This window comes from Buteo buteo, unplaced genomic scaffold (genome assembly GCF_964188355.1).
Source record: "Buteo buteo unplaced genomic scaffold, bButBut1.hap1.1 HAP1_SCAFFOLD_45, whole genome shotgun sequence".
NCBI lineage: Eukaryota > Metazoa > Chordata > Aves > Accipitriformes > Accipitridae > Buteo > Buteo buteo.
The window spans coordinates 123,393-150,896 of record NW_027439212.1 but is presented as its reverse complement, the minus strand read 5'-3'; the positions used below and the strand labels follow the sequence as shown (position 1 = coordinate 150,896).

At 56.8% G+C, this 27,504-nt stretch overlaps 2 protein-coding genes across 2 annotated transcripts; both read right to left on the bottom strand.

Moving 5' to 3' along the window:
* Positions 1–8,466: 8,466 nt before the first annotated feature.
* Positions 8,467–15,992, bottom strand: LOC142027637 (maestro heat-like repeat-containing protein family member 2B). Its single transcript, XM_075021934.1, has 11 exons — positions 15,915–15,992; positions 15,353–15,457; positions 15,016–15,139; positions 13,974–14,080; positions 13,380–13,532; positions 12,125–12,270; positions 11,716–11,878; positions 11,246–11,421; positions 10,494–10,631; positions 10,186–10,297; positions 8,467–10,011 (listed from the first exon to the last, which is right to left on the bottom strand). Exons 1-11 carry the CDS (start codon positions 15,990–15,992, stop codon positions 9,961–9,963), a joined length of 1,353 nt encoding a protein of 450 aa, XP_074878035.1. The 3' UTR covers positions 8,467–9,960.
* An 18-nt stretch (positions 15,993–16,010) lies between these two features.
* LOC142027636 (maestro heat-like repeat-containing protein family member 2B) lies at positions 16,011–26,383 on the bottom strand. Its single transcript, XM_075021933.1, has 19 exons — positions 26,208–26,383; positions 25,478–25,629; positions 25,006–25,149; positions 24,395–24,487; positions 23,831–23,900; positions 23,606–23,719; positions 23,073–23,146; positions 22,629–22,748; positions 21,509–21,616; positions 20,629–21,315; positions 20,309–20,450; positions 19,568–19,620; positions 19,021–19,128; positions 18,653–18,772; positions 18,330–18,452; positions 17,336–17,497; positions 16,986–17,108; positions 16,590–16,657; positions 16,011–16,251 (listed from the first exon to the last, which is right to left on the bottom strand). The coding sequence occupies exons 1-19, from the start codon at positions 26,278–26,280 to the stop codon at positions 16,044–16,046; spliced, it is 2,742 nt and encodes a 913-aa protein (XP_074878034.1). The 5' UTR covers positions 26,281–26,383; the 3' UTR covers positions 16,011–16,043.
* Between the last annotated feature and the right edge of the window lie 1,121 nt (positions 26,384–27,504).

The window sequence follows — 27,504 nt, the reverse complement described above, 5'->3', positions numbered from 1 at the left end:
CAATATAAATCAGAAAATTGTTACCCTCTGAATGCTAACTAACACATTTTCTCTTTTCTCTTCAATAACTTCAGGCTAGAGCAGGTACTCCTCACGCGGGTTGCTGTTTGCGGTCTTCAAAGATGAAATCTTTATCATGGACTTTTGTTACTTTACAATCTTTACTATTGACTTTCAAGTTCCTGTGACAATGGAAAGGCTGTCACTTTGAGGCCAGCCTTCAAAAAACTTCAGCTTATTTACAGCAGCATGAGCTGAGCGTGCCAGCTGACTCGTGCCTTATTCCTGTGTCTGTGGGAAGGCTCCTTTTCTGCACCAGATGCACCACCAGCATCACACCAGCCATCACAGCCCGAGGGCAAGCGCAGACCCCCATGGGGTTGGCATTAGTGCTGGCTCAGCTCCCTAAACCTACTGCCAAGTAGGCAGCTGGAAGCTGTGAAGTTTAGTCAGAAATTTTGATGGAAAATGCCAAAAAGATAACTAAAAGCTGCCGAGGCTTTTCTTACATCAAGGACTCAGAAGTTCCACTTACAGAAAGCTTAGAAGTGAGATCAGCAATTCAGGGAGCTGGAGAATTTGATTATATGATAGCTCAGTTATTGTGATTGTAATGGCAACTCCACCTGAGGCTACAACCACTTCCCAGGTCAACTCAGCTGTTCAGGATGTATCTGGTCTGGAGGATCTTGTTTAGAAATAGCTGTTAACTCTTTTGGGGAAGATTTCCACGGCAAGCCAGCAAAATCAGTGATACAACAATATTAACAAATCTCACTCACACAAAAATCCAGTTAAATGGAGAAATAAATGCACACTCATTTCCCAAAGTACAGCACACGTGAAGTCCTCCCCTAATGGATGAGCACCAAAGTGGGTGCCTGAATCATTCCAATGACTTTCTAGCAGAAAGTATCATTGTATGCAGGACTTGGTCACCATTTTCAGTTCAGCACTTGGAAAAAAGCAGTAACCTGCTTTGAAGGGGAGTCAATCCATTAATTAATAATGGGAGACAAATTAAAATACGGTAGCATTAAAACAGTATGAGAAGGAAGGTGTGACTGAGGTACTGTTCACCTAGACACAGGCAGCTCCCACACAAGCACAGAATTACAAACAGGCTAAGGTGACAGCCACACAAGTACACCCTTACCCCACTGCCCAGGGCACTGCACCTCTGGGGGTGTCCCCACAACACTGTGCCTCCAGTGGTGCTCACAAGCTATTTCAGATTCAGCAAACCCCATACACTCCTCCTGCAGCAATTCAGCATTTTTTTGGACCCCAAAACGACTTGACATTACTCTTGAAGCTATCCAGCTCTCCAGAAGCTCTTAAAAAACAGACACTCCACAAGCACAAAAACCCCTCCAGATTTCCTCAGTCAGCCACAACTTTTCCAGTTTGTGACACAGCCTTACTCATCGTCTAGCTACGGCACGTTTTTACAGCTACAATCCATTTAGCTACAAAATATGGGTCCAAGCCACTTCCAGATTTTTCCCCCCAGAGGAAAACCTTCTCATTTAACCCACTTCTCAGCTTATCCTTCCGACAACATAGCCACACTGCTTATCAGAAGGAGCAGAAAAGACAGGAATGAAGAAAACAGACAGAAATAACTCTTTTTCTTCCAGAAATTTCAAATGCTATCATTCTCTTATTGCTAGGCATCCTGCTCACCTCCTCCTCCATGCAAGTGTGAGCACCAGCAAGGGTACAGGTCTCAGAGGTATTGCACATAGTGCTGCTTTATAGCTGTCGTTTCTGATTAAAAGCTGCAGGTGTACTCCACTCGAGCGAGGCTGGATCTCTCTCCGGGACTGCCGTCAGTCCGCATAAGGCCCCTACATAAAACAAAAAGAAAAAAAAAAATGAAACGCTGCAGCTCTTTGTGTTCATCTGGCTCAGCAATGAACATCTAAATATAAAATGTTTATTGTCACTTAAGGTGAGCTCTGTGTCCCAAGCCAACGAGTTGGCATCCTGCAAAGCCAGGCATATATTTGCAATTGTTGCCATCCAATAGTTTGCATTGTTATGAACTAGATTTAATGGTTACACTCTGTATCTATTACCCATTTAAATTACTCTTCCAGCATGTGAATATTAAACACTGGAAAAGGCAGATGAATGCCTGTACAAAACTACAGTAAGAAAAGAAAGATTCTAACAAAATGTTTAATAGAAACAAGTGGCACCCTGACTCCAGTGATGTTTCACTCCTCTCTGCTGAGCCCAGAACTGGATGACATTGTTCCAAACTTGTTAGCGTAGAATCATAGAATAGTTTGGCTTAGAAGGGGCCTTCAAATGTCATCTAGTCCAACCCGCCCCCCCCCCCGCAATGAGCACAGGCATCTTCAACTAGGTCAGGTTGCTCAGAGCCCTGTCCAACCTGACCTTGAAGTTTCCAGGGATGGGGCATCTACCACCTCTCTGGGCAACCTGTGCCAGTGTTTCACTACTCTCACTGTAAAAAATTTCTTCCTTATATCTAGTCTGAATCTACCCTTTTTTAGTGTAAAACCATTACCCCTTGTCCTATTGCAACACTCTCTACTATAAAGTCTGTCCCCAGTATGCCAGTAAAGAAAACATTTCCATCCTTACTATTGTCCTGTTTGAGTCTTGATTTATGAGATCTAAATTTTACACATGAAAGCATTCTTAAGAAAATCATACAAATTAGTCCCTCTGACCTAAATGGCAATAGGAAAAAAAATAAATAAATAATAAAAAAATCACATCACCAAGCTGCTTTTGATAACTTTTTTCCCCACAAAAACTTTCCTGCAGACCAGGTGTTCTTCCATGTTTATTTTCAAATTTTTCTTCCATCTTTCAAACTTAAGGGGAAGAGATTCAACATTTTTGAGCATGATTCCAAGTGCCATGAAGAATTATTGCACTGGGGAGAAAGGAGGACTTTCCGCTCAAATTTTATTTTCTTAATTTGGGTTTTGTTTTTTTTTTTTTAAATCTCATGCCCAGGACATGGACATCTTTCCATAGACTATTTCTAAAGCTGAGTGCTTGGAAAAGTCCTGTCATCAGGACACTGCAGCGGTGTTCAGATCATTCTGCACTGGAGAGTCCAACATCACCAAAAAATTCCTGAGAAATTTTGAAGGAAAAAAAAAAATCTCTATTTTGAAGGAAAAAAAAAAAATCTCTATTTTGAAGGAAAAAAAAAATATCTCTATTTTGAAGGAAAAAAAAAATATCTCTATTTTGAAGGAAAAAAAAAATATCTCTATTTTGAAGGAAAAAAAAATATCTCTATTTTGAAGGAAAAAAAAATCTCTATTTTGAAGGAAAAAAAAATCTCTATTTTGAAGGAAAAAAATCTCTATTTTGAAGGAAAAAAAATCTCTATTTTGAAGGAAAAAAAAATCTCTATTTTGAAGGAAAAAAAAAATCTCTATTTTGATTTTAAAAGACACCATTGTCAGGAACAATTATCCCTCATTTTTCTCATTCTCTTCTTTTGCTATAGCTTCTGGGAGGGAGCTATCCAGCTGTCATTTCCTCCTTAGCATGACACTGCATTTCTTTGTTGCAGCCAGCTCTAGGAAGTCATTTGGACAGTTAGTGTCCAGCCTGTAGAGGACAAGTCCAAGTCTCCCCACCAAGTGACACTGTAAGGACATCATGCTGCCATGGTCCATCCTCACCATGCAAGGAAGAAAAACAAGCCAAAAACGTTTTACTAGTTCGGGTTCCCCTGAAGACAGGGAAGGGGGCCAAGATTGTGCAAAGTTAATCGTGCCAGGGTGCGTGTACGAGGGGTCCCCGTACACGAGGGTATGACAGTCCCTTGGTACAAGACCTGGGCACAAATGTCCTTCATAGCACTGGGGTGGGAGGGAACAGTCATCATTCAAGCACATCCCTGCGTGGCTCCTTTGGACTGTACCCCTGATCCCTCCTATGTACCTGAACTGCTCGTCTGGATTTCTACAGCAGCTGTTGACACCCTTCCTTGGCCTCCTCCCAGCAGAGCTTCCCTGCTCCTGCAGGGCTGGCTGGCAGAAAGGGCCACAGGACCTCCTGCCATCTTCCAAAGCAACAATCCCCGTAAAATGTAATGGATCCCAGAGGTGTTCAGTGGCAGCAGGAAGAAGCAAACAAAAAAACAAAACAAAAAACCCCAAGAACTTTCTAGCATGAACAACTGAAAAAAGATCCTTTGAATCACCAGATCTTCTCTGCTGCCCATAGTCAGTTCTCCTAAACTCCCCTAAAAAAAAAAACCACAAACCACAAACCAAACCAAAAGAAAGAGAAAAAAAAAAAACCCCACAAACCACAAAACCAAAACAAAAAAACCCCAGTGAACAAAGATCCTCACATTCAGCCTCCAGTGAATAAGGGCAGGGAATGAATTATGGGATAGCAGATCCTTCACAGACCAAGCCTGCCTGCTCTCTGCTCTCATTTTATTGCGCAGCATCTGCCTGCTGCTCCTGGCCCAGCAGTAGCCACTGCCACGACGCTACCTGTCATCGGAGAAGGGTGGCAGCTTCTCATAGGGCTTAGAGGCACAGTCTGACACATCATGAAAGTCATTCCCTTTCTTAGTCACTAATTGAAGTTGGTATTGCAATTTTCCTCTCTGACCTTTGGATTCTTGCAGCACGGGCATTACTGTAAAAATCTCCCAGCATTGTAGTCTGACCATTACAGGCTCTTATTTCCCATAACCTGCTCCCAGTGCAGCCCACTGACAATCCTCCCGATGTGGCAAACGCCAGAAACATCTGTGGTAGCAGATTCCCCCCAAGTTAAGGGAGAAGCTGGAGAGTGGATCAGCCTGGTTTGGTGAGAGCCCCTGCTAAATATTGCTAAATGCTTCTCTTCCCTGTCCCTCTGCTCCTGCCCTTGTGGGTGCTGTGGTCCCAAGAAATCTTCAGACAAGGGGTTTCACAAACCCTGGCCCTGGCTACAGCCCAGTCCCAGGGAGCTGCAGGAACACCCCAGACAAATGTGTGTGTGTGTGCACACACCATCCTCAGGCACTGGGACCACCGAGGTCCCCAAACACTGTGGTCCTCCCTCGCAGGTGCTGGGTAAAAGGGTGTTTTAAGGGGATTCCAACCAGTCTTGCACGAAGGAAACAGCCTGGAAAACAGCCTAAACATTTATGTAAACACCATGGAGAAGGGGTGCATGGGTATATACAGAGAGATTTTAATCTTCAGCTTTTCCAAAAGAAATAAGCACCGAAAACAAACAAAACCCACCCCAATTAGATGAGGGGTAAGCTTTCAACACCTCTGATTTGACCACACCACCTAAAAATAACCGACAACCATCACACCCTAGTGATCATCATAAAAAAAATTGTATTGAAGGCCTCCCCAGTACTAAGTTCCAATCAGATAGTTCAGAAACTCAGATTAAAAATAGACAGAACTCCACTCTTTGTTCTGAAACAAGTGCAATCATTTAAACTACTGTTAATAATATGTCATTGCCAGGTAGTTGCCCTCACAAGATATCTGACACCTAATCTATTACCATCTGCTTATATTCAACTAAAAATGAGATGCAACAGCATTTAAAGCTATACAGAGCTCTTTCAGCTGGATAAAAAAGCATGAACACATTTTCTTCACTCCTCTCAGTCTGGCTCATACCTCAAGGTCTGCATAGGTTGCAGAGGGTGATTTTTAAATTCCTACAGTCTTCTCAGAGTTTAAGCTTTAAGTTAACACGAAAAGATAGATTTGAGCTTCCAACACTGCAAGATACCGCTGTAATATGGCATCAACAGTCATGCCATTTTAATCAACAATGTTCCTATTCAGTGAAGCACATTTCTGACCTTCAGCCAAATCATGCAAGAGAAAATTGCATTCATACTCCCTGGTACTGCTGCTTCTCAGTAATCCATTACTGCATTGAAGCAGGTCAAAAAACCTGTCTCAAAGACACTTCTGCTATCAGATCTTCAGAGGAGGGGCAGAAGGGGCAAAAAGCAGCACATCTCCAGCCCACAGTCCCACCAGGGCTCCTTTACTCACAACTAGGGACACTCATGGACCTCAGCAAAAATGGGACAGTGGTGAAACACACTCCCAGAAGGCAAGCCTTCTTGCCTCCCCCGAAAAATGAAGCCAGACCTGCCTAAAGCTGAAAACAAGGCTGTAGAAAACATTATTCTCTGCAAACCGCAGAGAGCCGTGCTCTGCAGAGGGAAAGCTCCCATCTAGCTGCCTGCACAGGCACGTACCTGGGACAGAGAGCAGAAATCACAATTTGGCATCTCAGACAGGGACACAAGAACCCCCTTCCCTGCCTGCTACTGATATTCAGCACGATACCGAGATGATGAAGAGTCAGGCAATGTCCGAGATTCTGATTCATCTCTGATAATCAGAAAGTAGCTTTACCTGCACCCTGGGACCAGCAAGCAGCCAGCTCCTTCAGCACCTAGACATTTTGTTGGCAGTGAAAAGCTTCATAATCTTAAGCCTTTACTTCCAATTCAAATACTTCATTTACAAACAGCAAATAATATTTAAGTGCTGTTAGTACTGGGCAGATAAACATCTAGTATCTTTGGAAGAGAGGCAATCCACAATCTGAAGGAAATACAGCATGGCTTCTTCTGCCTTTTTATTTATTTTATACTTAATGCATTATTATCATCCTACAATATGTGTACTATTTTAGTTCAGTAATTAGGTTTCTTCTCACAGTTGCATCCAGGAAGACAATCTCTTCTGGAAGTTGTCTTTTCTGTTGGTGAATAATTAAAGGAGTATTTTTGGCAGGACATTTTTCTCTCTTCCATCATCTTGGGTTTTGGTTTGGTTTGGTTCTTTTATGCCTAAGCTCTTGTTTCCAGCTTTTGTATCCACCTGTGTTTGCACTGTGCTTAGTCAACACCAAAGCCCAGACATCACATATTTGCAGTCTTGGCAAGTTTTATGAGTCCTGACAACTGTGTAGCTGAATTTCTCACTAATCTTTCAGCAGGACCATAACCCTCAGAACCTCTAAAAGAACTTTTACCCCTAAATTCTTGTGTGCCATGCGCCCATCGACTGAATAGCACTCCACAAAGCACTGTTAAATCTTTCAATTTCCAGGAAGTACATACAAATTTTATGCCACATTTGAGAAAAGAAAATCAGCTCAGTAGTAGAGACAAAACAGAGAATTGGTCAGATGACAGGAGTGATTTAAGGTTTCAGCAGATCACTAACTGCACTCAAGTCAAAATCTCAATGAAAGCAAAGATAAATCTCTTTTTGGACTTATTAGCAAGTGTGTCACCAAAACAAGAGTTCTCAAACCAAATCCCTAAACCTCAAAAGTGTTTTGGGAAAATGTATTTCCCCCCCCCCCCCCTCAATGTTGCTTCTTTACTTACAGTTGTGTCTCATTTTTTTAGCTTTCCCCCCTACCACAGGATCACAACCCTAAGAGATGCCAATACCCTGACACAGATTTCCCCAAGAGCTTTGGCATTAGCACCAAATGCCACAATGCCAGTAAAGTCATGAGAGTCAGCAGAACCGATAAGCAGTGGAGATCCCTTAAATTACCTTTTCCTGGCACCCTGAACTGCCTCTCCACACAGAGAATGAACTGGGGCGACAGCTGGGGTCGACAGGTGGCGACTATTCCTGCAACTCCATCCCGACTGCTTGCTTGATTTCTGCCTTTGGCTTCCCGAGGGCAGGCAGATGTTCGGCCACTGCCAGGGAAGCAGAGCTTCCTCACGCGTAATGGTGACCTGGGAAGAGAAGCACCACAACCCTCAATGCCCACCCTTCATCCTTGTCTCCCTGAGCGACGGACCTCCCCTCCCACGGCATTCCTGCGAGCAGTCCTGTCCCATTCCCTGCCCGCTGCAGACCACCCACCTGCAATTAGCAAGGGCGGGCACCAAATGAACTCCTCCTGGAGCCTTGCACAAGTGCTTCCACTTCAAGAAGCACAAGAAGAAGCGGGAGGGCAAGACGGGTTCCCGCCGAGCCCCCCTCGTCCAAATGCCTGCCGCTGGAGAACGCCCAGCTCAGCCGCTTGCCCTGCGCCTGGCACACTCAGCTCCCAGGACTGCCGGAGCCCTCGGCACTGCAGGTGCCTAGAGGAAACTCCTGGCCCCAGGAGAAGGCCCCACCTTCTTCTCCCATGGGTCAGCACAGCTGGGGAGGGCTGCCAGTCTCCTCCCTTCAGGCGGTGCTGCCTCGGAGGATCGCTCCCCTCGGCTGCCACTGTGCCCTGCTTTGGGGCCCGCCCTTCCCTGAGGCGATGTTTCCTCCGATTGGCTGCATGAGATCGCTCCTCCCATCCAGTGATGGGTCAGGCGGCTCATCAGTCATCTCTGCTTTGCTCTTGCCAGCTGTGATTGGTGGAGCGGGCATGCCCCGCCTCCAACCAACACCCCCCCCCCCACACACACCCGGCAGGGAGCCCGGCTTTTTCCCCTCTTGCCACCTCTCCTGCAGGCCTCGAAGCTTGACTGGTGGGTTACCTATCGATCACATGCCTTGCCCCCGCCTCCTCAAATGCGATTGGCTGTCCTGGGCCCACTGACTCCCCAGGGACTGCTGGGTGGAGGTTGCCAGGCAACGAACTCCACCTTTAGGGCTGAGAGCCTCAGCATGGAGCTGTGGGCCCTGAGGAAAGGCTGGGGGTCATCAAAGGCGGGTTTGGACCCGAAAACCGAGGATTTCGGCCCGAAACAGGAGGCTCTGGGCACTACAAAGGATAGGCGCGATGCTACAGCTGACGCTGGGGACCCTGCGAAGGAGGGGAACCTCTTGGTTCCTCTGCCCTTTGCCCCAGGGTGCCGTGTATGGGGCAGGACTCTGGACTCGGGGAGAGGGAAGCTTCCTCTGGCTCACGGGCAAGGCTGTGCCAGCCCAGAGCACGCAGGAGGTTGCCACCTCTGAAGACCGGGACGAAGGAAGACTGGCCAGCTTGGCCCTTGCCGGTGCCCCCGCCACAGCAGGAGCCCCCCTCAGCCTGCTGTTCAACCCAGAAAGGGGCTCCGTTCCCGCTTACATCCTCACCTTTACCAAGGAACACCTTTAGGAAGGACTGGGCAAGGCGGAAGCACGTGCTTCCTTTGAGCGAACTTTGCAGAGCGTTCCGTTTGGGTCACGCGCGTGTGGTGGGACCCGCGGGACAGGGGGCTGAGGCTCACGTGGGCTCGCAGCCGGGCCAGCGTGCACAGCAGCCCAAGGGACAAAACCACGTCTCTGCTGGTGGCCTCCCTGTGTGGAGCTGCCCCTGCCCCCTGCAGATGTGCGGAGGCTCGCTGGGGGTGAGGAACAGCACCAGTGGGGCCTGGGTTAACGGGCAGGGGTCCGATGGGCCAGCCAGATGCTACTCTCCGTCCCTCTGCTCGGCCCCTGTGCCGCTGCTGACCCTTTAAGGTCCCCCCGCCATTCCCCACTCGTCCCCCAGTGCCCCCCTTCCGCCCCCTGCCCACACACCTGTAACCTCCTGTGACCCCCTCGGTTCCCCCCAGTGCCCCCTACTCCCCCCAGTGTGTCACTGGGCAGTGCTGTGGGGGGTCCCAGCGTGATGGGACACCGGGAGGGCGAAGCCTGCTGTGGCGATACGGTCGGGGCTCTCGCGGGCTGTTCCCTGCACCAGCGCGGGCTGGTGCTGGAGGTGGTCGTGCCGCGGTGGGAGGGGTGGCGAGGGGATCCCCATGGGCAGTGGGAGGGCACGCCAAGGCCCCAGGACCCCACGGGGAGACCCCTGCTCTGGGCTCTGTCCTGGCATGACTCCATTGTCCCCAGCCCGGGAAGATCTGAGAGGGGCCCCACAGCTGGCAGCCCCCAGCCTCGGTGTCACCCACACGTTGTCTCACCAGCTGCCAGGGTGCTATTAGGGAAAGAACAGATACACTCCCCTTTCGGTGTCTTTTGATGAGCTTTAATTAACTCCGTGGTGCTGGCTGGGGCCAGGTATTGCGGAGGGATTGCTCTAGTGCCTGCCTCGCTCGGAGGTCCCTGTCGTCCTGCGGTCCCGAGAGATCTGGAACAACACCACAGGCAGCGCCGTGGGGACCTGGTCCCGGCCAGGTGCTCCCCTGGCCACCCCGCTCCAGGGACCCGTTCGCCAGGGATCTTCCCACAAAAAAAGACATCCCAAGCAGCAGTATCTCGGTAAAAGTCCTCTGACCCCTTCCTTCCCCATCTCCTGCCTTACCTCAGCAAAGAAAGCTGTAGCTGTCATCCGCAGCTGAACTGAGCAGGAATTCAGCCACGGCAAGAGGTTCTTCACCAGACAGGGGGAGACGACTCCAGCGTTGAGCAGGACACTGCGCAGGGGTCACAAGCGAGGGACACAGTTACCCAGGAAGGCCACAGGCCGGGCCTCCAAAATTCACTTGCGCTGATGCAGACACTATTCTTCAGCTCCCGACGGCTTCCCGGGCACGCCGGGAGGGTCCCAGCGGCCATTTCCCTGGGCACAGCCCTGCAGGAGTTGGCCAGATGCATCCCTGGGGCTCTTACCTGGTCAGGAGACGCACCCCCTCAGGGTGAGCCACGGGGACTTCCAGGCGAGCCCACACTCCCCAAATCTCGAGCAGCTGCGTCCATTTCTGCGCCATGCATTTGCCCAGCACCAACTTTATAGCTGAAAGGAAAATCCTGGCAAAAGAAACAAAGTGCAAAATAAACAAACCCAATCAAACAAAACAAGTCCAAAGAGCACCACCGCCAGAAACCCCAAGAACTCTCAAATCGCAGCAGGTTCGGGGAAGACTGATCTGCAGCAGAGCTAAATACCCCTGGAATGATGCTTCACAGCCTTCCAGACTGCAGCTAACGACACTGGCATTTTCTTCATGCCCCAGACCCACCGAAGCAGAAGAAAACCCACGCCTCTAGACTGACTCCACGCTAGGTGTCAACCAAGGCCAACACCTCATACCTCTTCCCACCAGCCTTTGGCCAAGAATGACACCAGTGCCCGCAAGAGTCACTGCTCCAGCGGGGGTCCGTTGAGGGAGTGCAATGCTATTGTGCACACAAGGGTATGCAGGAGGCAAGAGGACGGCCATCCGCAGTATGAGCTGCGTAAGACCTTCCTGCCTGGGAGCTGGAGTTGCTCCACGAAGGAACAGAAGTAAAACCAACCGCGACGACCGCTTTCCACATCTAGGAAGTGGGGCAGGCGAAGCCCTCCCTCAACCCCACAAAGGCACATGCCTTGGCACGGGGAACTGAAGCCAGCCCCTCCATCTGCCCCTTCGGCTCTTTACCTGCACGGCTTCTCCACATGCAGTTGTTTCCAGCTGGTCATGAGCAAAAGCTGCCTCTCCCCACCCAGCATTTCACTGGCCCACCTGAGCAGGCTGGGAAGGAGGTGGGGAAGCAGTCGCCTGAGCTCCTCCGTGCTCCTCAGGGCAAACACCACCTCGGAGATGGCACGGGTGATCTGCAGAGAAACATGACCAAGAACCACCTGTTCAGGGAAGGCCTTTTCCCACCAGCCTGGTTCCCCCGCCTGCCCAGGGTGGGGGGTCACTGTCCGCACTTGTCACTTCTGCGACAGCCTTGTGGCTCAGGAGTACCAAACTGCCCTGGCTCCCCACACTCCTTGAGGCCGGCCCAGCACAGCGCCCTGCGAATCTCCACGGGCACCCGCAAAGGGCACCTGACTCCCTTGCGCCCAAGCGTGAGTTAGCAAGCAGATGCCGAGCTGCAGAAAGGTGTCTGCCGTTGAACGTACCGTCAGAGTCTCCAGAGCAGTCTGACAGCTGTGCTGCTCACAAGGGGAGGGGTCCGTCCCCAGGCGGTCGTTTCCTGCTCTGTTTAATTTCTCCACTAAGCACCTCAGGATCTGAATCCCAAGGATGCTTCTCCCCAGGCTCCTCCACAGCTCCACCGTGTCACTGCAAGGGAAGAGACGTTCACCCCTGAGCCCGTATCCTTGCGGTCCTGCGGTGCCCTCAAACCTCCTCACCTGCAGTGCGGCTTACAATGCCCCACTCACAGCAGAGACACAAGCACGCAGTCTTGCAACACTCCAGACTGCTTGGGCAGAAAAAAAAGACCTGCTTCTCAACCGGACCCCCCCAGGGCAAGGAAGCTGCAGGGTCCCTGTTTGACTACAGTGGGGAGGTGGGTAGTGCCCGTACCTGTCCATGAGCAGACTCTTCTGGAGGAGACTGCTGATTACAGGCTCCTGGTGAAAGCGGGTGAGGAGAAACACTGCACGGAGCAGGAAGGGCCTGTGGGTGCTCTGCTGCATGTAGCTGTAAAGGGTGTTCAGGATTTTTGGCACCTGAATGGAAGAAGAGGAGAAAGAAGGGCTCCTTTACCCCCTCCTGTGGGGCCCAGGCAGAGTCATTCGGCACATGAGCGATGCCTGCTGCCTCGACACAGAGTCCAGATCCAGCTCGAAACCTCACGCCTTCCACCCTGCCTGACCCTGGCTCACATCTGGAGCCCAGTGTGCTCTTGGCAATCGTGCACCTGCATGCACACACGCACACGCATGCACACGCTCACATGCACAGCCTCGGTCGCTGCATGTGCCCAGGCCCAACCCCATGAGCGGCTGCGTGCCCTGTGTGCACACAGAGGACACGGACCCATTTCACGCTCAGCGCTTGGCTAACTCTCCCCATGTGTCCGTAGCGATGCAAGACCACGACCAAACACGCTCTTTGAGACCCCGCAGATGCCTTGCAGGGCCTCTGCAAGCGCACGTGTCTCCTTCCAGAGGAACCCCGTTCTCCAGGGACGCTTTTCCTTGCCTCTACCCTCCTGAGACTGAGTTAGTCTGCACTGCTTGAGCCACTGGTGGCCCTAGAGCCCAAGCGGAGCGCAGCAGAGCGTGAGCGGAGGAGAACAGGAGCCTTGAAAGGGCAGGCACAGCACGAGGCCAGAGGCTCCCAGGCTACAGATGGGCAGCAACTAGTGGCTAAAGGAAGGGCACCTCACAGGCTGGGTAACACCACAGTCGGGGAAAGCAGTGAGAGCAATGAACAACTATGCAACCTGTGGAAAACCTAGCGTGCCCAGCAAAGCTCAGAGTAGATGGAATTGGGGACCAGTGAAGAAAGAGAAGGGTGAGGTGGGTCCCAGGGCAGGGAGGACTGACAGTGACCCCAGAGGAAGGGGAGGAATGGCAAGGCTGGTGCCTCCCAGTGCCTCACTCATGGGAAGGACCCGGACCAATGGCAGCCTTTGGACAAGAAGTGCCCATAGCCTTGTCACCAGCCGGAGCAGGCGCCAGCAGCGGGTGCTAATGCACGACTCGGACCATCAGGAGCCCCTTGGCTCGGCACACAGGCGGCATTTCTTGAGCCCATGCCAACTGCACAGGGTGCAGTGCAACAGCCAACAGGAGAAAAGACGAAGTCTAATGGAAAAAAAGCTCTCCTTTACCTCCTGGACTATCTCCTCTCTGCATTCCACCAGGAAGATGAACACCCACTTTCTCACTGCTCTTGCACGTGGGGGCATGACATGCAGCAAGCTGTCCAGGATGGCAGTCAGAAAGTCCACAGCCTGTGCTGCAGGGATGCACCTGCAAACAGCCTGGAGAGAAGTCAGGAACAGGAGAGCCCGCATCACAGCTCTGCCCCAGCGATTCGGAAAGGAAAGGCAACTTGACGGGACTGTTAGTTCAGCAGTCACGGAGGGGCCAGTCTCTTGGCCCTCCTGCTGTGCCTACAGTGCTGTTTACATCTGGTGCAGCTAACCGATTTGGAAGTGTCTACCCCCTTGTTGTTTGCTTATATACCAAATTGGTATTCTGACAAGAGCACTCACGCACGCACACGTGTGTGCAAACGCACACATCACGGTGTCTGCTCCAGCGTGCCTTAAAGGACGGTCTTGCCTCAGAGCCTCCTGCTACTTGCTAACAACAGCTGTCCTGGACAGCCCGCTCTGGAGACAGAGACTCTGGAGGGGAGCAGGGAGACGTGCAGGAGCCCAGGAGCTGGGCCCCCACCCCACTGTTTCGGGGCCAGTTACCTTTGTTATTTGGGTACAGGTCTCCGCAAAAGTCTCGGTGTCCGGGCTGTTCAGCTCCTCACAAAGGCACCGGATCTCATCTGCCTGCGGCACCTTCATGCTCTTGGCTGGAACAAACAGCAGGAGAGAAGAGGAGTCACGTCTACAGAAAGCCAACCTCTGGCCCCAGATACCAATAAAGGAGAACCCCCGTGGTGGCAGGGAAGGCCACAGGGAAAGCCAGGGCCCTCCTGAACTTGGGGCAGCGGGATTTCCTGAGCCTGATAAATGGCTGACAAACCCCGGGCTGGAAAGAGCCCTCTTCCTCCTTAAACCTTTTGCTGGGGCTTCAGGGTTTCAGCAGCCTCTGCTCCTAGCAGCTGCGTCCCCTATTCCCACACAGGCCGCCATCGTCTCTGGGAGGCAGGAAACCTCCCTGTGACTTCCTCAGCACAGGCAGACCCTGCTGCCTGAAGAGGAAAGGGTGCAAACACAACCCTTTGCAGCACGCTCTGGGCCTGCAGCTCAGATCCCTCCTCCCTGCCCAGTTTGCTCTGGGCAGCAAATTGGCTTCCTCTCTTGTGCTCCCCAGGAGATTTCTTCCCTGCCAGGGATGACTTTGGAGACTGCCTGGGTAGCTGCCTGTCTCTCCAGGCTGAAGGCAGGGAGCGAGGGGGAAGGCACCCTCTGAAACGTCGGGGACCTCATCCGAGCGAGTTGTCTGACCACCCTCTGTCTCTCCTGCCTGGACCGTGGAGAGGGACAGACGTGGAGGGGGACAGTCCCCAGCATTGGTGACGACGTCCTGCTCTCAGACAGCAGTGAGGGATGGCCCTGACCACCCAACCTCACGCACGCCCCGGGGAGGTGGGACTCGGCAACACTCTCTCAGGGATCCTTCCTGAGATGGGCAGGGGGGCAGAGGGCTAACAGGGTGGGGGCACAAAACCAGCCCAGCACGTTGCCTCCCCCTTCCCTCCACGGGACCCCGGTGGCGCCAGGCCAGGAAGGGAGGGAGGGAGGATCGGGCTGAGCAAGGCTGGGAAGCGCCTGCTCTCCTCACCTTGCATTTGGAGAAGGTAGCCAAGGCAGACCCATGCCCTCTGGTGGCACGTGTCCAGGCAGTCGCTGGTCAGAGACCCCAGCAGTCCCACCAGGGAGCCGAACTGCTTGTAGGGACATCCTCTCTGCAGGGGACAGCAGCAGGAAAAAGGTTGCAGGCAGTCCCAGCGCCCGCTCGCCTCTACTGCCCAGCCTGCTCCCTGGGCAGCGACCAGGCAGAAGGGCTGCCCCATAATCCCAGGGCCCCCGAAAGCCAGCACCCAGCTGGGCAGGGCTCCTTTCCAGGGCCACGAATGGTGGGAATGGGGCACCAGGGCACGCGGAGGGTCCCTACTCACCGTGAGCTCACATCGCTCCTTGCAAGCGCCCAGCACATGGGTGCAAACCCGCAGGGCTCTCTCCCGCTCCCATTCTTTGGCTGAGGTGAGCCAGCCCTTCAGGACCTGGGGCAGGGGGCATCTCTCTCGCAACAGGAATCTTTCTCTCCCCGAGATCCCTCTCCCTCTCCCTTCTTCTCTGGCCCCTTCCTGGCGCATCCCCCGCCCCACCAAGCACCGGCCCTGCAGCCTTCACCGCCTCGCGCTATGCAGCCGCCTCTGCCCTGTGTCAGGTCTTGCTTCCCTGCTGGCGTCTCCCTGCTCCGGCCTTCCCCCCAGGGCTGCTCTCGCCCAGCTCAGGGCTGGCTCTTGGCTTTCCCTCCACCAGGGCCCACTTCGCTGCCTGTCCTGAGGCTGCAGTGGCCAGGCACTCCTGACCCCCAGCCCCGGCCAGATGCACAGCCCCAGAGCAAGGAGCCAAAGCCCCATTTGTCTGGAGGAAAGGTATCCACCTCCTATCACCCACTAAGGTCTCGATTCTCTGCCCTGGCAACGCTTTCCCTGTTGCCCCGTGGCTACTCACGTGGAACACTTTGCAAAAGCAGGCAGAGGCCGCCTCAGCCTCCAGAAGGGTTTCTATGAGGTGGCCCAGATCTTCCATGCCTCTCCTGTGCAGAAGCTAAAAGCAGCAAAGGAGAGCTGAGGCTATGCATCATGGGGGCTGCCAGGGCGTGCTGAGGTGGGATCCTGACCCAGAGGTGGGCAGGCACTGGCCGGTGGGTACCTCCATGTTCACAGCTGCCCTCACACTCTTCCTTCCCTTTTTCATCTGCTCCTCGGAAGGATGGGACAAAACACTCTGGCAGCACACTGCCAGCAGGTTGCCATTTTCCTTCCCGCTCAGAGGCGGCCTCAGCTTGCTGGCCAGAGGAAGAAGGGAGACAAAACAGAAAGGGGATTTACTAGCCCTCTCCAGGGTGGTTTAAACCACAACTGAGTCCCTCCTAATCGAGGGCCCCAAATCCAACCCCCCCAGCCCATGCCAGCGAGCACTGCCTTCAGCTCCAGCAATTCCTACCTCCTCCCAGGCAGCAGGCAACCCCCCCACCCCCCCCAGGTTAAGGAACCCCTGGGGCTCCCTTCTTCTGGGAGACACCTGGAATGGGGAACACTCCACAGCCCCAGCAGCTCCTGGCCCCATGCTCAAGCTGGGCTGGGGCACACTGGGAGTGCCCAGAGCCTGGGGAACAGACCTCACCTCAACTCCTCCAGGGCCTGAAACACTCCATACACCAGGGAGTCCCAGGGCTCCCTCTTTATCCAGTCCTGCAAGTCCCAGAGACAAGTGCAGAGTTGGCAGCGGGCAGGGACACGGGACAGCCCTCCCGCCGCCCCGGGGACAGGCTCTGCTGCCAGGCTTGGGCAGACGCTGCCCCATCTCCCCCACGGAACCCCAAAGGCACAAAGGCACTGCAGGAGGGACCCTGCTCCTCAGCCACAGCCACCCAGTACCAGCACCCAAGGGCCCCACCAGCTGCGGACACAGCTCCAGGAGCTCGCGTGAAGCCGAGAGGCCATCATGCCTCTGGGGAAACCAGGCTGACGGCACAGCCTAAAACTCCCCCGTGTGACGGCTCCAGCTACGGACACTCACCAGCAGGGTCCGCATCGCCTCCTGCTTTAAGGAGAGCTCAAAGCTGCCGCAGTCGCCCACAGCCTGGATGGCACAACTGACCTCGGTGATGCTCTGCACCAGGGCGAGCTTGAGCTGCAAGTCCTGAGGCCAAAGAGAGCAAAGCACCCCTTGAACTCTTTGAAGGGCTGAGAGGTGGAAGAGGAGCACGGGCAGGGAGAAGCCACAGAGGGCTTGCATCTGGACACTGAGGACAAACCCCTCCTTGGGAGGTCTTTAGGAAGAGACCGCCCATCTCGGTACACCCCAGCCCCGAGGGGCCGGAGCTGGGGCACCCGGGCATCCCCACCCTACGCGCCCTGTGCTCCTACCCTCTCTTTATCTCTGGAGAGCCTCAGGATGTTGCCCATGATTTCTTTATCCACACAGGTGAGCAGCTGCTCCTTGGGGGCATGCAGCGCAATGCCGCTGTAGGTGCGCATGAGAGCAGCACGAATGGTCCGGGTTCGCTCCATCTTCTGCCGCCGCTGTACCTGTGTCGACAGAGATGCCCTGAGACATCAGCCCCGGGACTCCTGCGGCGGGCTCCTGCGGCAGGCCCTGCCCCGCACCCTCGCCAGCTCTTTGTTTCCCCCAGCACCTCCCAGCAGCTCCCCGAGCTGCGAGTGCTGGGGCTGGGAGTTGTTCCCACCCCGCAGCTTGAGTTCTCTCTCTCGGAGAGGGAGGAGGTGCAGCCAGCATCACACACGCTGCTGGCTGTTATACCACTGACTCGAGAGGCCGGGGAGCTGTCTGGAACCTTTCTGCGGACAGGTACCCGACATAGCCTGTCACGGTCCTGCTCAGAGCCGTGCAGCCTGTGCGGGTCAGTGGCGCAGATGAGCCCGGTCTGCTCACCTCCCCAGGCCAGGCTGCACTGCTCTCTCTGCAGGGCCCTGCCCTGCCCAGAAAGGCTTCCCCACAGCCCCCAGGTGGGGAGCAGAGCCAACGAGACCTCACCAGGCTCCTGCTCCCAGCCCTCAGCTTTGAGGAAGGGGCAGAGTGTCACACTGTGCCCACCCCCTTGTCACCAGCTCCTGCTGAAGTTAAGTCAGGGCAATGTGGCTGCGAGCAAGCAAGCAAGCAAGCAACTGCTGCAGCTGCCCCAGCTGGGTGGCTCTGATCCACCAGGTGCCAAACCCCATCCTCTCCAGAGACCCCTCAGGGGCCCCAAGGCCAGGATGTCCCCTCTGAAACACAGGTCTCGGGTAGCTCTTCCAAGAAGGTTAATCTCAAGGCAGCTGCCACAGGGTGGCTGCTGCAGGCGTAGAAGTGGAAAGAAGGCCAAAAAAGGAAAGCCAACCAGCAAGCCCCTCGTTCCTTTACCTCCCAGCCCGTGGAAGCCTGGCGGGACCAGTCTCTGGTGAAAGCGGCAGAGAACATAGTCACCGTGCCCAAGACCAGGTGGAAGTGGCTCTCGGCAGCGTGGGACACAACAGAAATCATTCCCTGCAACCACGGAGAAACGGGGAGTCGGTTCCAGTCCAGGCATTCAGCCGTGGCCAGCGACCGTGGCCGGGCAGGACGTTGCAGCAAGCCGGAAACAGCAGCAACGGGGAAAGGAAGGAGGTCTGGAGCTGGGCCAGGAGCAGCCCTCCCTCTCCCCCAGGAAAATCCAGGGGCTGCTCAGGACAGGAGCATCACCTCACCTTGGCCTCAGACAGCTCCACAGGGTTTGTCTCCTGGAGGAACCTCAGCACCTGCCCTTGGACGTGTCTGAGGTCCTGACAAGCTGCCAGCACCGTCCCAAGAGCCTTGTACAGGAAAAGCTGAAAGAGAAGAAGCCGAGCCCGAGATGCAGTCATGGCCCGACCCGTCAGGAGAGGGCTGGCCCCAGATGGACCCCACCACCTCCGGGAGCAGGCAGAGCCGGCCACGATGCCAGGCTGTGGCCAGCCGCTGGGGCAGCCCAGGGGAAACGCCTTTTGGGGACGAGGGAAAGGAAAGCAGTGAAATCTGCCTGCGTGGGCAGAGCACCAGCGCCAGCTCCAGCCCCAGTGCCGGGCAGGACACACACCTCCTCCCAGGAGCCGGCAGCAGAGCTGCCCAGCCGCTGGCTCAGCTCCTGGCTCAGGCCTACGGTCCAGGCCTTGTCCTCCACGGGCTCCAGCGACGCTCGCAGAAACTGGTGTGAACGGGAAAGGAAGCGAGTGTTCCCCAGACCTTGGCCAGGGCCCTTTCCACGCTCACGTGTCCCGGGATGCTGCGGGGGAGAGCTGCCGGGAACGGCAGTCTCCTCCCTCACCCCACCCAAGCCTCTTTTCACCAGCTTCCCTCTTCTCCTAACGCCTCATGTGAGACCCCCCGGCAGGCCGGACTTAGAGGAGGAGGCAGCGCTAAGGCGCGTGCCACAGCGTTAGAGGGCATTAGCCATCAGCCGTGGCACGTGTGCAGGCAGCAGCTCCTCTTGAGTGGGCAGGCACCTACTGCCGGGGGAGGCGCAGGGTGCTCAGGAGGTGCCCCCACCTCCTGGTGCCTACACAAGCAGCCCCGAGCTTCCTCCCACAACTTTGCTGCCTCTTCTCCCCCCTCGATTTGTGACACCCCCCGCAAGGATGCTATACCTTAAGCACACGGCGCTCCCACTCTGCAGAGGCCAGGGAGCTCTCAGTTCTGCCTAGGAAGCAAGAGGAAGCAAAAGCTCTCGCAGCTATTTAAGCTCACACCAAAGACGAGTCTGGCGCTCTCCTCTGCAGTCCGACCTCCCAAAAGTCCCAGGCCATCAGGCTAGAGAGGGCCTACGCGAAAGCCCTTGCGAGGCCAAAGACACAGGAGGGATCCCAGGGGCGGTCGTCAGAGGCATTGACTCAATCTGGGGAAGGACGCACTGGCCGCAGCAGATTCCCACTGAGCGACTGCAGCTCCCACAACAACTCCAACCACCCAGTCCCAACACACATTTTCTCCCGAGCCACCCATTGCCTTTTGCCCATTTCCAGCCCTTCTCCCAGGCTACTGCCGAGGACAGCTGCTGCAAACCTCGCCTGGCCTGGGGACTTGGTCCTCCAAAGCCGAGGGCTGCACCCCCTCCAGGAGCACCAGTCACGTCCCTCTCCCAGACACCATCCTTGGGTGATGCCAACACCTGCCCTCCGAGGGGACATCAACGGCCCCCTCCATCCCCTGGGCCGAACTGATGCCAGGGGACAGCTGCCCCCAGCCTCAGCACCGGCTCCCTGGAAGGGGAAAGGCAGCAGAGCAAGTGCTGGGGAACTGGGGACAATTGCCCTCCGTCGCGCCAGGCAGCTGCGTTTTCCTGCCCCCCTCCCTCCCCTCCAGCCTCTCCCTCCCCACCCGCACTTTACCTTCCAGGTACTGCAGCAGGAGGGGGATCTCGGTCGCCCACGCCGCCCCCAAGCCTCTGTGGATCCTGCCGTGGAGGGCCTGCAGCAGCTGCAAGGCAGCGACTGCGCGTTCGCGGCTCGGGTAAGGAGCTGCCGCCACCACCTAGAGGAGGGCAGGAGAGAAGGGTCGCTCCTGCCGCCAGAGCCACAGCTTCTCCCAGGAGGGAGCTCGGGAGGGAGCTCGGTGCCGCTTGGCTGGCAGCAGGCAGCCGACGGCTTCACCCAGGGTGCTGCCAGCCCTGAGAACGGAGTGGGATCCCTGATGGGCTCGGGCATGCTGCCTCCTCCTTGGGGGCTCCCGGCGCTGGCCTCAACAGCATCTCTACCCCGGGATCTCCCACCACCCCTGGCCAGAAAAGCTCTTTCCCCAGGGCCCCGCTACTCACCAGCAGTCGAGCCAGCAGGGCCTGGGGAGCCGGCAGCCGGGCTGTGGGGAGGCAGAAAGGCTGGGTGAGCCGACGAGCCTCACGCCTCCGATAGCCCCACACAGGGCTGAGGGCTGAGAGCAGCTGCGCTGCAATAGCGCTGGCTGGGGGGCTCCCCAGGGCTGCCCAGCAGGAGATGAAGGCAGCTCCAGCACGGCCAGGAGCGAGCCCCGGCTCACCAGGAGAGCGCTGCGAGCAGGAGAGCCAGGCCTCTGCGCCGGGCAAGGGGCCACGCAGGGCAGAGCCCCTCGTGCCCAGCAGCAGAGCCTGTCTCTGCCCTTTGCTTTTCCTGGGCTCCTGCTCAGGGCTGGTGGGGCGCAGGGAGACGCGGGCTGGCCTGACCCCTGGCCAAACCCAGCAGCAGCACTCGCTGGGGCTCCTACCTTGCTCCTGGGAGTCCATGGCATCCGGCTCCTCCTCCTCCTCCTCGCACCCCGCTCTCTCCCGTCTCTCAACCAGGGCTCGGAGGCAGCGGGAGAGCGGGATCAGCATGCCGCTGTACTGGGCTGGCACCACGTACTGCAGCAGCCTCGGCCACAGGAGCTGCAGAGAAGAACCGGGCAATTCGCCACACTGGCATTTCCGCTCAGCGCGAAGACGAAAAGGACGGTCTGCATTTCACTGAGCCTGGTGCGCTTCAGCGCAGGAGGGGACAGGTTCAGGGCATGGGGGAGCACACGGAAAAATGTCCTGAAGGCAAGAAGCGGCCACAGCAGCAGGACAGAGGGCAACTTACTTTGGTCATCCCTCTCAGAGTGACGTCCAGTGAGCCCACGATGTCCAGGCACAGGGCTCGAATTGCTCCATCCTCTGGGTTTTCCCAGGCAAAAAGGCCTCCTGCCACCTGTAAGACAGAGTTGGCAAACCCCCAATTACCTTCAGCTCCCAACTGATGAGGCTCAGGCACCCCTCACCAGTGCTCTTCTTGCTCCTGTGCCTGCCCCCCTCCCGATGGCCAGACGGACCCAGCTCGAGGACCGGGTCCCAGACCCTGGGAAGGACTGGGAAGCCTGGGAGCAGACAGTGCCGCTGCTTGCCGACTCCGTCCCCTGGGGCCCAAATGCTGCTGTCGTGCCACCAAAGCAGAGGTGAGGAACGTGCCCTTCAGCAAGGCTGTGCTCAGTGCCAGCCCTGGAGGCAGCACACCCAGCCCGACAGATGTGGAGGAGCACCCAGAAGCCCTTTCCTTTGCCCTGCTCCCAAAGCAGAGCCTCCCCGAGCCTCAGAGTGACGCACATGGATCTCCCAGCTAGAGGGAAGGTGCGGCCAGAGGGAATGTCCTCGGCGAGTCAGCGGGAGGCTCGGCCATCCCCAGCTTTCACCTCCTGGGCACCCAGCTGAATGCTGGGAAACGCTCACCACAGGGACTGCCAAACGGCCCGTCCCCTTGCCAGAAGGGATGTGGGCCCCCAGACTGTTACTGGGTGGGCAGGGTGTGCTTTGGAGGGCCAGAGCACGAGAACACCACAGAAAGCTCCTCTAGCCAGGCCCACCTGTCCGCACTGGCTGTGTTTTGCTCACCGTCCATCAGCATTTAAGGACGGAAGATGTCCTGCCCCTACAAGACGCTCCCTTTGCAAGGCGGCTTTGCCGAAGGCGCCCGTGGGCACAGCTCGGCACCACAGTGCTGGGTGGCATGCCGAGGTGTAAACCCACATCATCCACTGACATCTCCACCAACATCGGCACAGACACCCACGAGGAACGGCCATTCGGAAGCGGCTCTGACGGCAGTGCCAGCGCCGATGGCTCTGCAGCATGGAGCTCTCCAAGGCCAAGGCCGCCGGCAGGAGCCCTCAGCACGGTCCAGGCACTGGTCAAAACAACCAGCCCTGGGTGTCCTGCTCTGCCCTTACCAGTGTGCCCGAGGTCCGGCTGAACTCGCTGAAGATGTGCCCCACCACATCCCATGGCCAGCAGCTCTGGGATCCGGAGCTGAGCAGCTCCCTGCTGAACTCCAGAACTGCCCTCCGCACCTGCCAGGGGAGAGTGTGGTTATGACCCTCCTGTTCAAAACCCAAAGAGTTTGCGCCTTTGTGGCTCGCAGAGAGGTGGCAAGGCCACGGCAGAAGCTTTCGCTCCTGGCGTCAGGGCTGGGCTTCAGCACCAGGCTGGACGGGCATTTGCCCCGCAGAGCCCAGAGACCTCCCCGCTCTGCCCTGCCAGCTCTCCCCAGGGAGGAGCCATCAGCCACCACCTGGGCAACGCGCCAGCACTTCCCCAGGCCCTCTGGCTCTGTCCCAAGGGAAAGGGTTTCTCTGCCTCCCCTGGTGGCACCCTCTCTTCCCAAACCAGTTCACCTGGGCACTGGGGTCACTGCACAAGGAGCGCATGGCCTCCACCAGCTGGGGCAGCTTCTCTCTCACCGCAGGTGCTGGAAGAGATACGGAGAGGTGTGCATTGAGGCAGAGCCCCAGTGGCAGAAGGGATCCCCTGAAGCTTCCAATGGGACAGAAGAGCGGGGCCTGACTGGCTTCACGGGAAGCAGCGGCGTAGTCGGAGCAACCCCACTTCCAGAGGCTATTTTACAGGGACCGAAGGCTATGGCAACAGAGAGAACAAGAGAAACAGCACGGGTACGAGCAGCTCCTGTGCAAAGCAGCCCACCTGCCCGCCCACCAGCCTGCCTGTGTTACACGCCCGTGGAGCGCCGTCCCTGGTGTGCCGGCATTTCTAACTGCCGGGGGAGAGCCCTGCTGCGGGGCGTCAGCTCGGCTGGGGGACCCGCTCTTCGCAGCTCCCTTTGGGTGCAGGTGCACCACTTTCGGCCCGTTCCTGCTGTCAGCCCAGCAGCCCCAACCCCTGCCTTGCGTCCCTGGTCTGTGGCACTGACCGTCAGCGCGGGCCAGCGCTCCCAGCAGGCCCAGGGCTGCCACGCGACCGGCCTCACTCCCACCGCTCAGCTGGGAGTGCAGAAACATGCCTGTCTCCTCGGGGCGCATTCGTGCTGCGGGGAAGAAATCGCATTCTGCATCAGCAGGCAGCTGTCCCCAACAGCCAAGGACAGGGAGAGAGCTGCCACGGCACGGCGGGCCATCGCCCAGTCTCCTCTCCTTACCCTGCAGCATGATGCAGCGGGACAGCACTGCCTTCTGGGCCGGGCCAGCCTCCTCGGTCACATCAGGGAGCTGTGGGAGCAAGATCCATTTTAGAGAAAGCGGCATCAGTGCTGAGAGGGACCGAAAAGTAATGGCGCTCTCCGTTCTCCTCTCCCTGGGCACTCTGGGCATGGGACCCACAGCCGAAACCCAGCCCACCCCACGGTGGCCCCGGGCACACACAGAGGTTTGCGGCAGCCCAGGCTGCCCAGGAGCTGAGGCTGAGCAGCGCTGAAAGGCTGCCCTCAGGGTGCTGGCGCTCCAGAGTCCTCCTGCGACTTGGCCGAGAGGGAAATGGCTGTGGGAACCGGGCTGCCGCTCAGGCCCGTTCCAAACAGCCAGGATCAGGCCTCCTGCAGCCTTAAGATGGCACCTGGATCGAAGTCCTGGCATGCTCCAGGCCTGCAGGAAGGTCCCAGTGGAGGAACGCCCTGCTCTGCCCTGCCAGCCGGCAGGTCCTTCCCTTCCGTGGCAATCATGGGTGCAGGCCCCAGGCTTGCGGCAGGGCGCAGGGCTCCCCTTACCTGGCGGCGCACAGCGGTGCTGATGGCAAGAGCCGTGCCCTGCGGCATTGGGGTCTGAACTCCCTCCAGGATCTCCAGGACATAGCTGAGGCTCTACAAGAGAACGGGGGGGAAGAGGAGGCTCAAGCCACCTAAAGGCACTTGGGAATGGAGAAACCCAGCACGTCTGGGATAAGGGGAGCCCCTAACATCAGCTCCCAGGGAAAAGCCTGACGAGCAGAGCAGCATCAAGAGGGTCTCTTTCCTCGGAACGGAGCCCGGGCTTGACAACTCAGTTTCCCACTCATCAGACCTCGCCAGTCGCCGCATGGGACTGGACATGGCCCTGGGCATTCGGGCAAAGCTCTTCCTGCACACAGAGCCCCAGGGAGCTGGCAGTGCCTCCCTTCCTGAGCAGATGAGCCCCAGGGACTCTTGCCTCCCTCCCGCCCTGCCCCGGGTTTCTCCTTTTCTGCCCAAAGAGCCCAGGAAACCTCAGGCCTCCTCTGCTCTTCCTGTTCCTTCTCTAAGGGCTTCCCAGCTCCTCCTGGCACCCCACAGCTCCCCAGTGCCTCTTAGCACTCGCGCAGACCCACCCCAGCAGCCACGCCAGGCCCTGCGCAACATCTCACCTCGGTGAGCCGGGAGTTGTCTCGGACCTCCTGGTATTGCTGCAGGAGCCAGAGGAGCTGCTCCCAGGTCTGCTCTCGGTGCTGCTCCTCATGCAGAAGGACCCCCAGCATGGCAGCCACTGCCCCGAGGACAGCCTGCTTGTCCTGAAGAGGGAAGGGAGAGGCTCCGCTTGGAGGGCTGAAGGTCTGCCTAGTGCTCAGCATCCCCTGAACACCGGTCTGCCCTTCCCACTGGGAGGGGTTTCCCTTTCCCTTCTGCCCTGCAGAAGAAGGGCTCGCTCCAGAGGAGAGAGAGCACTTCCCCACCCTGCTACCCCAGCCCTCCCTGCAGAAAGGCCCCAAGGCTCGGCTGCTTCCCGTCGGGAAGCCCCCTTCCCCTCGGCCCTCTGCTCGCACCCCACTGGGCACAGACGGACCCAGCGCCATGGACATCCCTGCTGCAGCCCCGGGCGTGGAAAGCAGCACTTCTCACCTCTTCCTCCTTGCAGTCCAGCCAATTTGCCACCACATAGCGGAAGACCGGGTAAATGGCTTCACAGAACTGTGCTACCCCCTTGCGAGGGAAGGGGCATTGCTCCCAGCTGCAGAGGTATGTACTGACTCCTTTCGACCATTGCTCCAGGACTGCACCAGGACAAAGGAAAAGGGAGCATGTGAGAGTCTGCAGCAGGGACGGTACCTTGCGTTCACGCCCAAGCCTGCTTTAAGGACGGTCCCAGGCTCAGCAGGGCTTCCCTGGATCTGGACCTGGATCCAAGGGCAATCTGTGCTCTTGAGGTGCCTGGGTTCAAACACCCCACCGTTTCTCTCCTCCTCACACCCATCGCACCTTCTCCTCCTCAACGGCCCCTTCCCCTCCAGCATTTCCAACTGCACACCCTTCCCTTCCCTTTTCCCTTCCCTTCCCTTTTCCCTTCCCTTTTCCCTTCCCTTCCCTCATACTCGCCCTTTCAGAGTAGGGAGTTTAATCCCAGAGGGAAGCGGGGGAACAGAAACCGTGGGAAGGGACCCAGGAGTTTCTCCGTGCAGCGCTGCCGCGTCCCGCCCACAGAAACCTCCTGGCCTTCCCCCGCTCCTCCTACACACTCGCTGCAGTTTGGGATTGCCCCGGGCTCACACCCACCACGTTCCCTCTGAGATCACATGGAGGCATCGAAGGCCGCCCCTGCCCCTAAGACCCCAGCCAAGGAGCCGACACTCACCACTGCAGATGGCATGCAGGACCTCGCCGCTCCCCACCTGGGTCAGCACGGTGCGCAGGGCGAGCAGCGTCATTCCCACAAAGGGGATGCACCGCAGGGCTGCAGAGGAGGCAGGGACAGAGGGACCGAGAGGGTCGGTGAGAGACACGGGAGACTGGGGTCCATCCCTGCCAGGGCTGGGGCTGCTGGGCCACGCAGGACGTGCCGGAGGGTGTGGGACGGGCTGCCTTCCCCGGGGGGAAGCCCTTTGGGGAAACGGGGAGGACGGTGGGGGGCCAAGACCCCGCGGGTTTGTCTCCAACAGGTTCCCACCCTTTGGGAACTGGGATCGGGCTGATAAGGCAGAGCTGCCAACTGGCCCTGGCGCGGAGCAAGGAGGCACGGCAACTCCGTAGCCCCCCAGTTCAACACAGGGCGTTTAGGGAGGGGGAGGATCCCTTCTCCTTGTTATCACAGATCTCTACCCAAGGCCCAGGGTGCCATACCATGTCTGCGGGCCATTTTGCCCAAGGTGAGGAGCACAATCTCATCAGGGACCTTCCTCATGGCCTTCAGGTGGCTCTGGAGCTCGGACATGACAAAGTGGAAGTGGGAGCGGGCCAGAGCTACCAGGACGTCACTAGCGGCCATCTTCACGTCACCTGTCACACCCTGCAAAAGCGTCACAGGTTAAACACTCCGGAGAAAAAGGCTGAGGCACTAGGGCAGGCTGAATGACCCCATCTCCTCTGCAAGACCCCTCGGGACAGCTGTGCTCGGGGCCGAGCGGCTGCTGCCTCTTGTACCCTGGGATAGGCGAGCAGTTCCCTGGCGAGATGAGGGAGGCTTTGCCCCAGAACAGCCCTGTGCTGCTGCCCCCTCTCCCTCTCCATGCAGATGCCAGGATCAAACTGCCACAGACTCAGGACCCCCCTGGGACCTCTCCGTGGGGCTGGTGGGTTGCCACGGCCCTTCCTCAAAGCAGGACAAACAGTGTTGAGCTTGAACCCAGCTGTCGCTCAGTTAGAAACAGCCCCGAGTCCGCTTCTCTGCACAGTTCCCTGCCTCCCTGTGGAGTGACTGCTAGAAGCGACTTATCAGTATGTTCCCCGCACCCCCTTGAGGGAAGGCAAAACCTCCAGGGTGGAATGCAGTGGACACGCAAGGAATTGGTTCCCTAATAATTCTCTGTGCAATGTAACCTGCAACCTTAGATGTTAGCAACACCAAGGCAGTTTGGTGTGCTGACCCTAAGAGAAGTAACACGGAGGGTGGAGTGGAGCGGAGACGCCACGGCCAGTCTCTGTGATGTTATCGC

Coding starts and splice junctions, on each gene's coding strand:
- LOC142027637 (XM_075021934.1), bottom strand. CDS start 15,992: ATGGAAGATCTGGGCCACCTCATAGAAACCCTTCTGGAGGCTGAGGCG. Junction 15,458..15,914: donor GCTTTTGCAAAGTGTTCCAC/GTGAGTAGCCAC, acceptor CCCCTGCCCCAG/GTCCTGAAGGGCTGGCTCAC. Junction 13,533..13,973: donor CCTGTACCCAAATAACAAAG/GTAACTGGCCCC, acceptor ACTTCTCTCCAG/GCTGTTTGCAGGTGCATCCC.
- LOC142027636 (XM_075021933.1), bottom strand. CDS start 26,280: ATGACGCTGCTCGCCCTGCGCACCGTGCTGACCCAGGTGGGGAGCGGC. Junction 22,749..23,072: donor GCAGTGACCCCAGTGCCCAG/GTGAACTGGTTT, acceptor CTCCCCTGGCAG/GTGCGGAGGGCAGTTCTGGA. Junction 17,498..18,329: donor AGGCTTCCACGGGCTGGGAG/GTAAAGGAACGA, acceptor CTGTCGACACAG/GTACAGCGGCGGCAGAAGAT.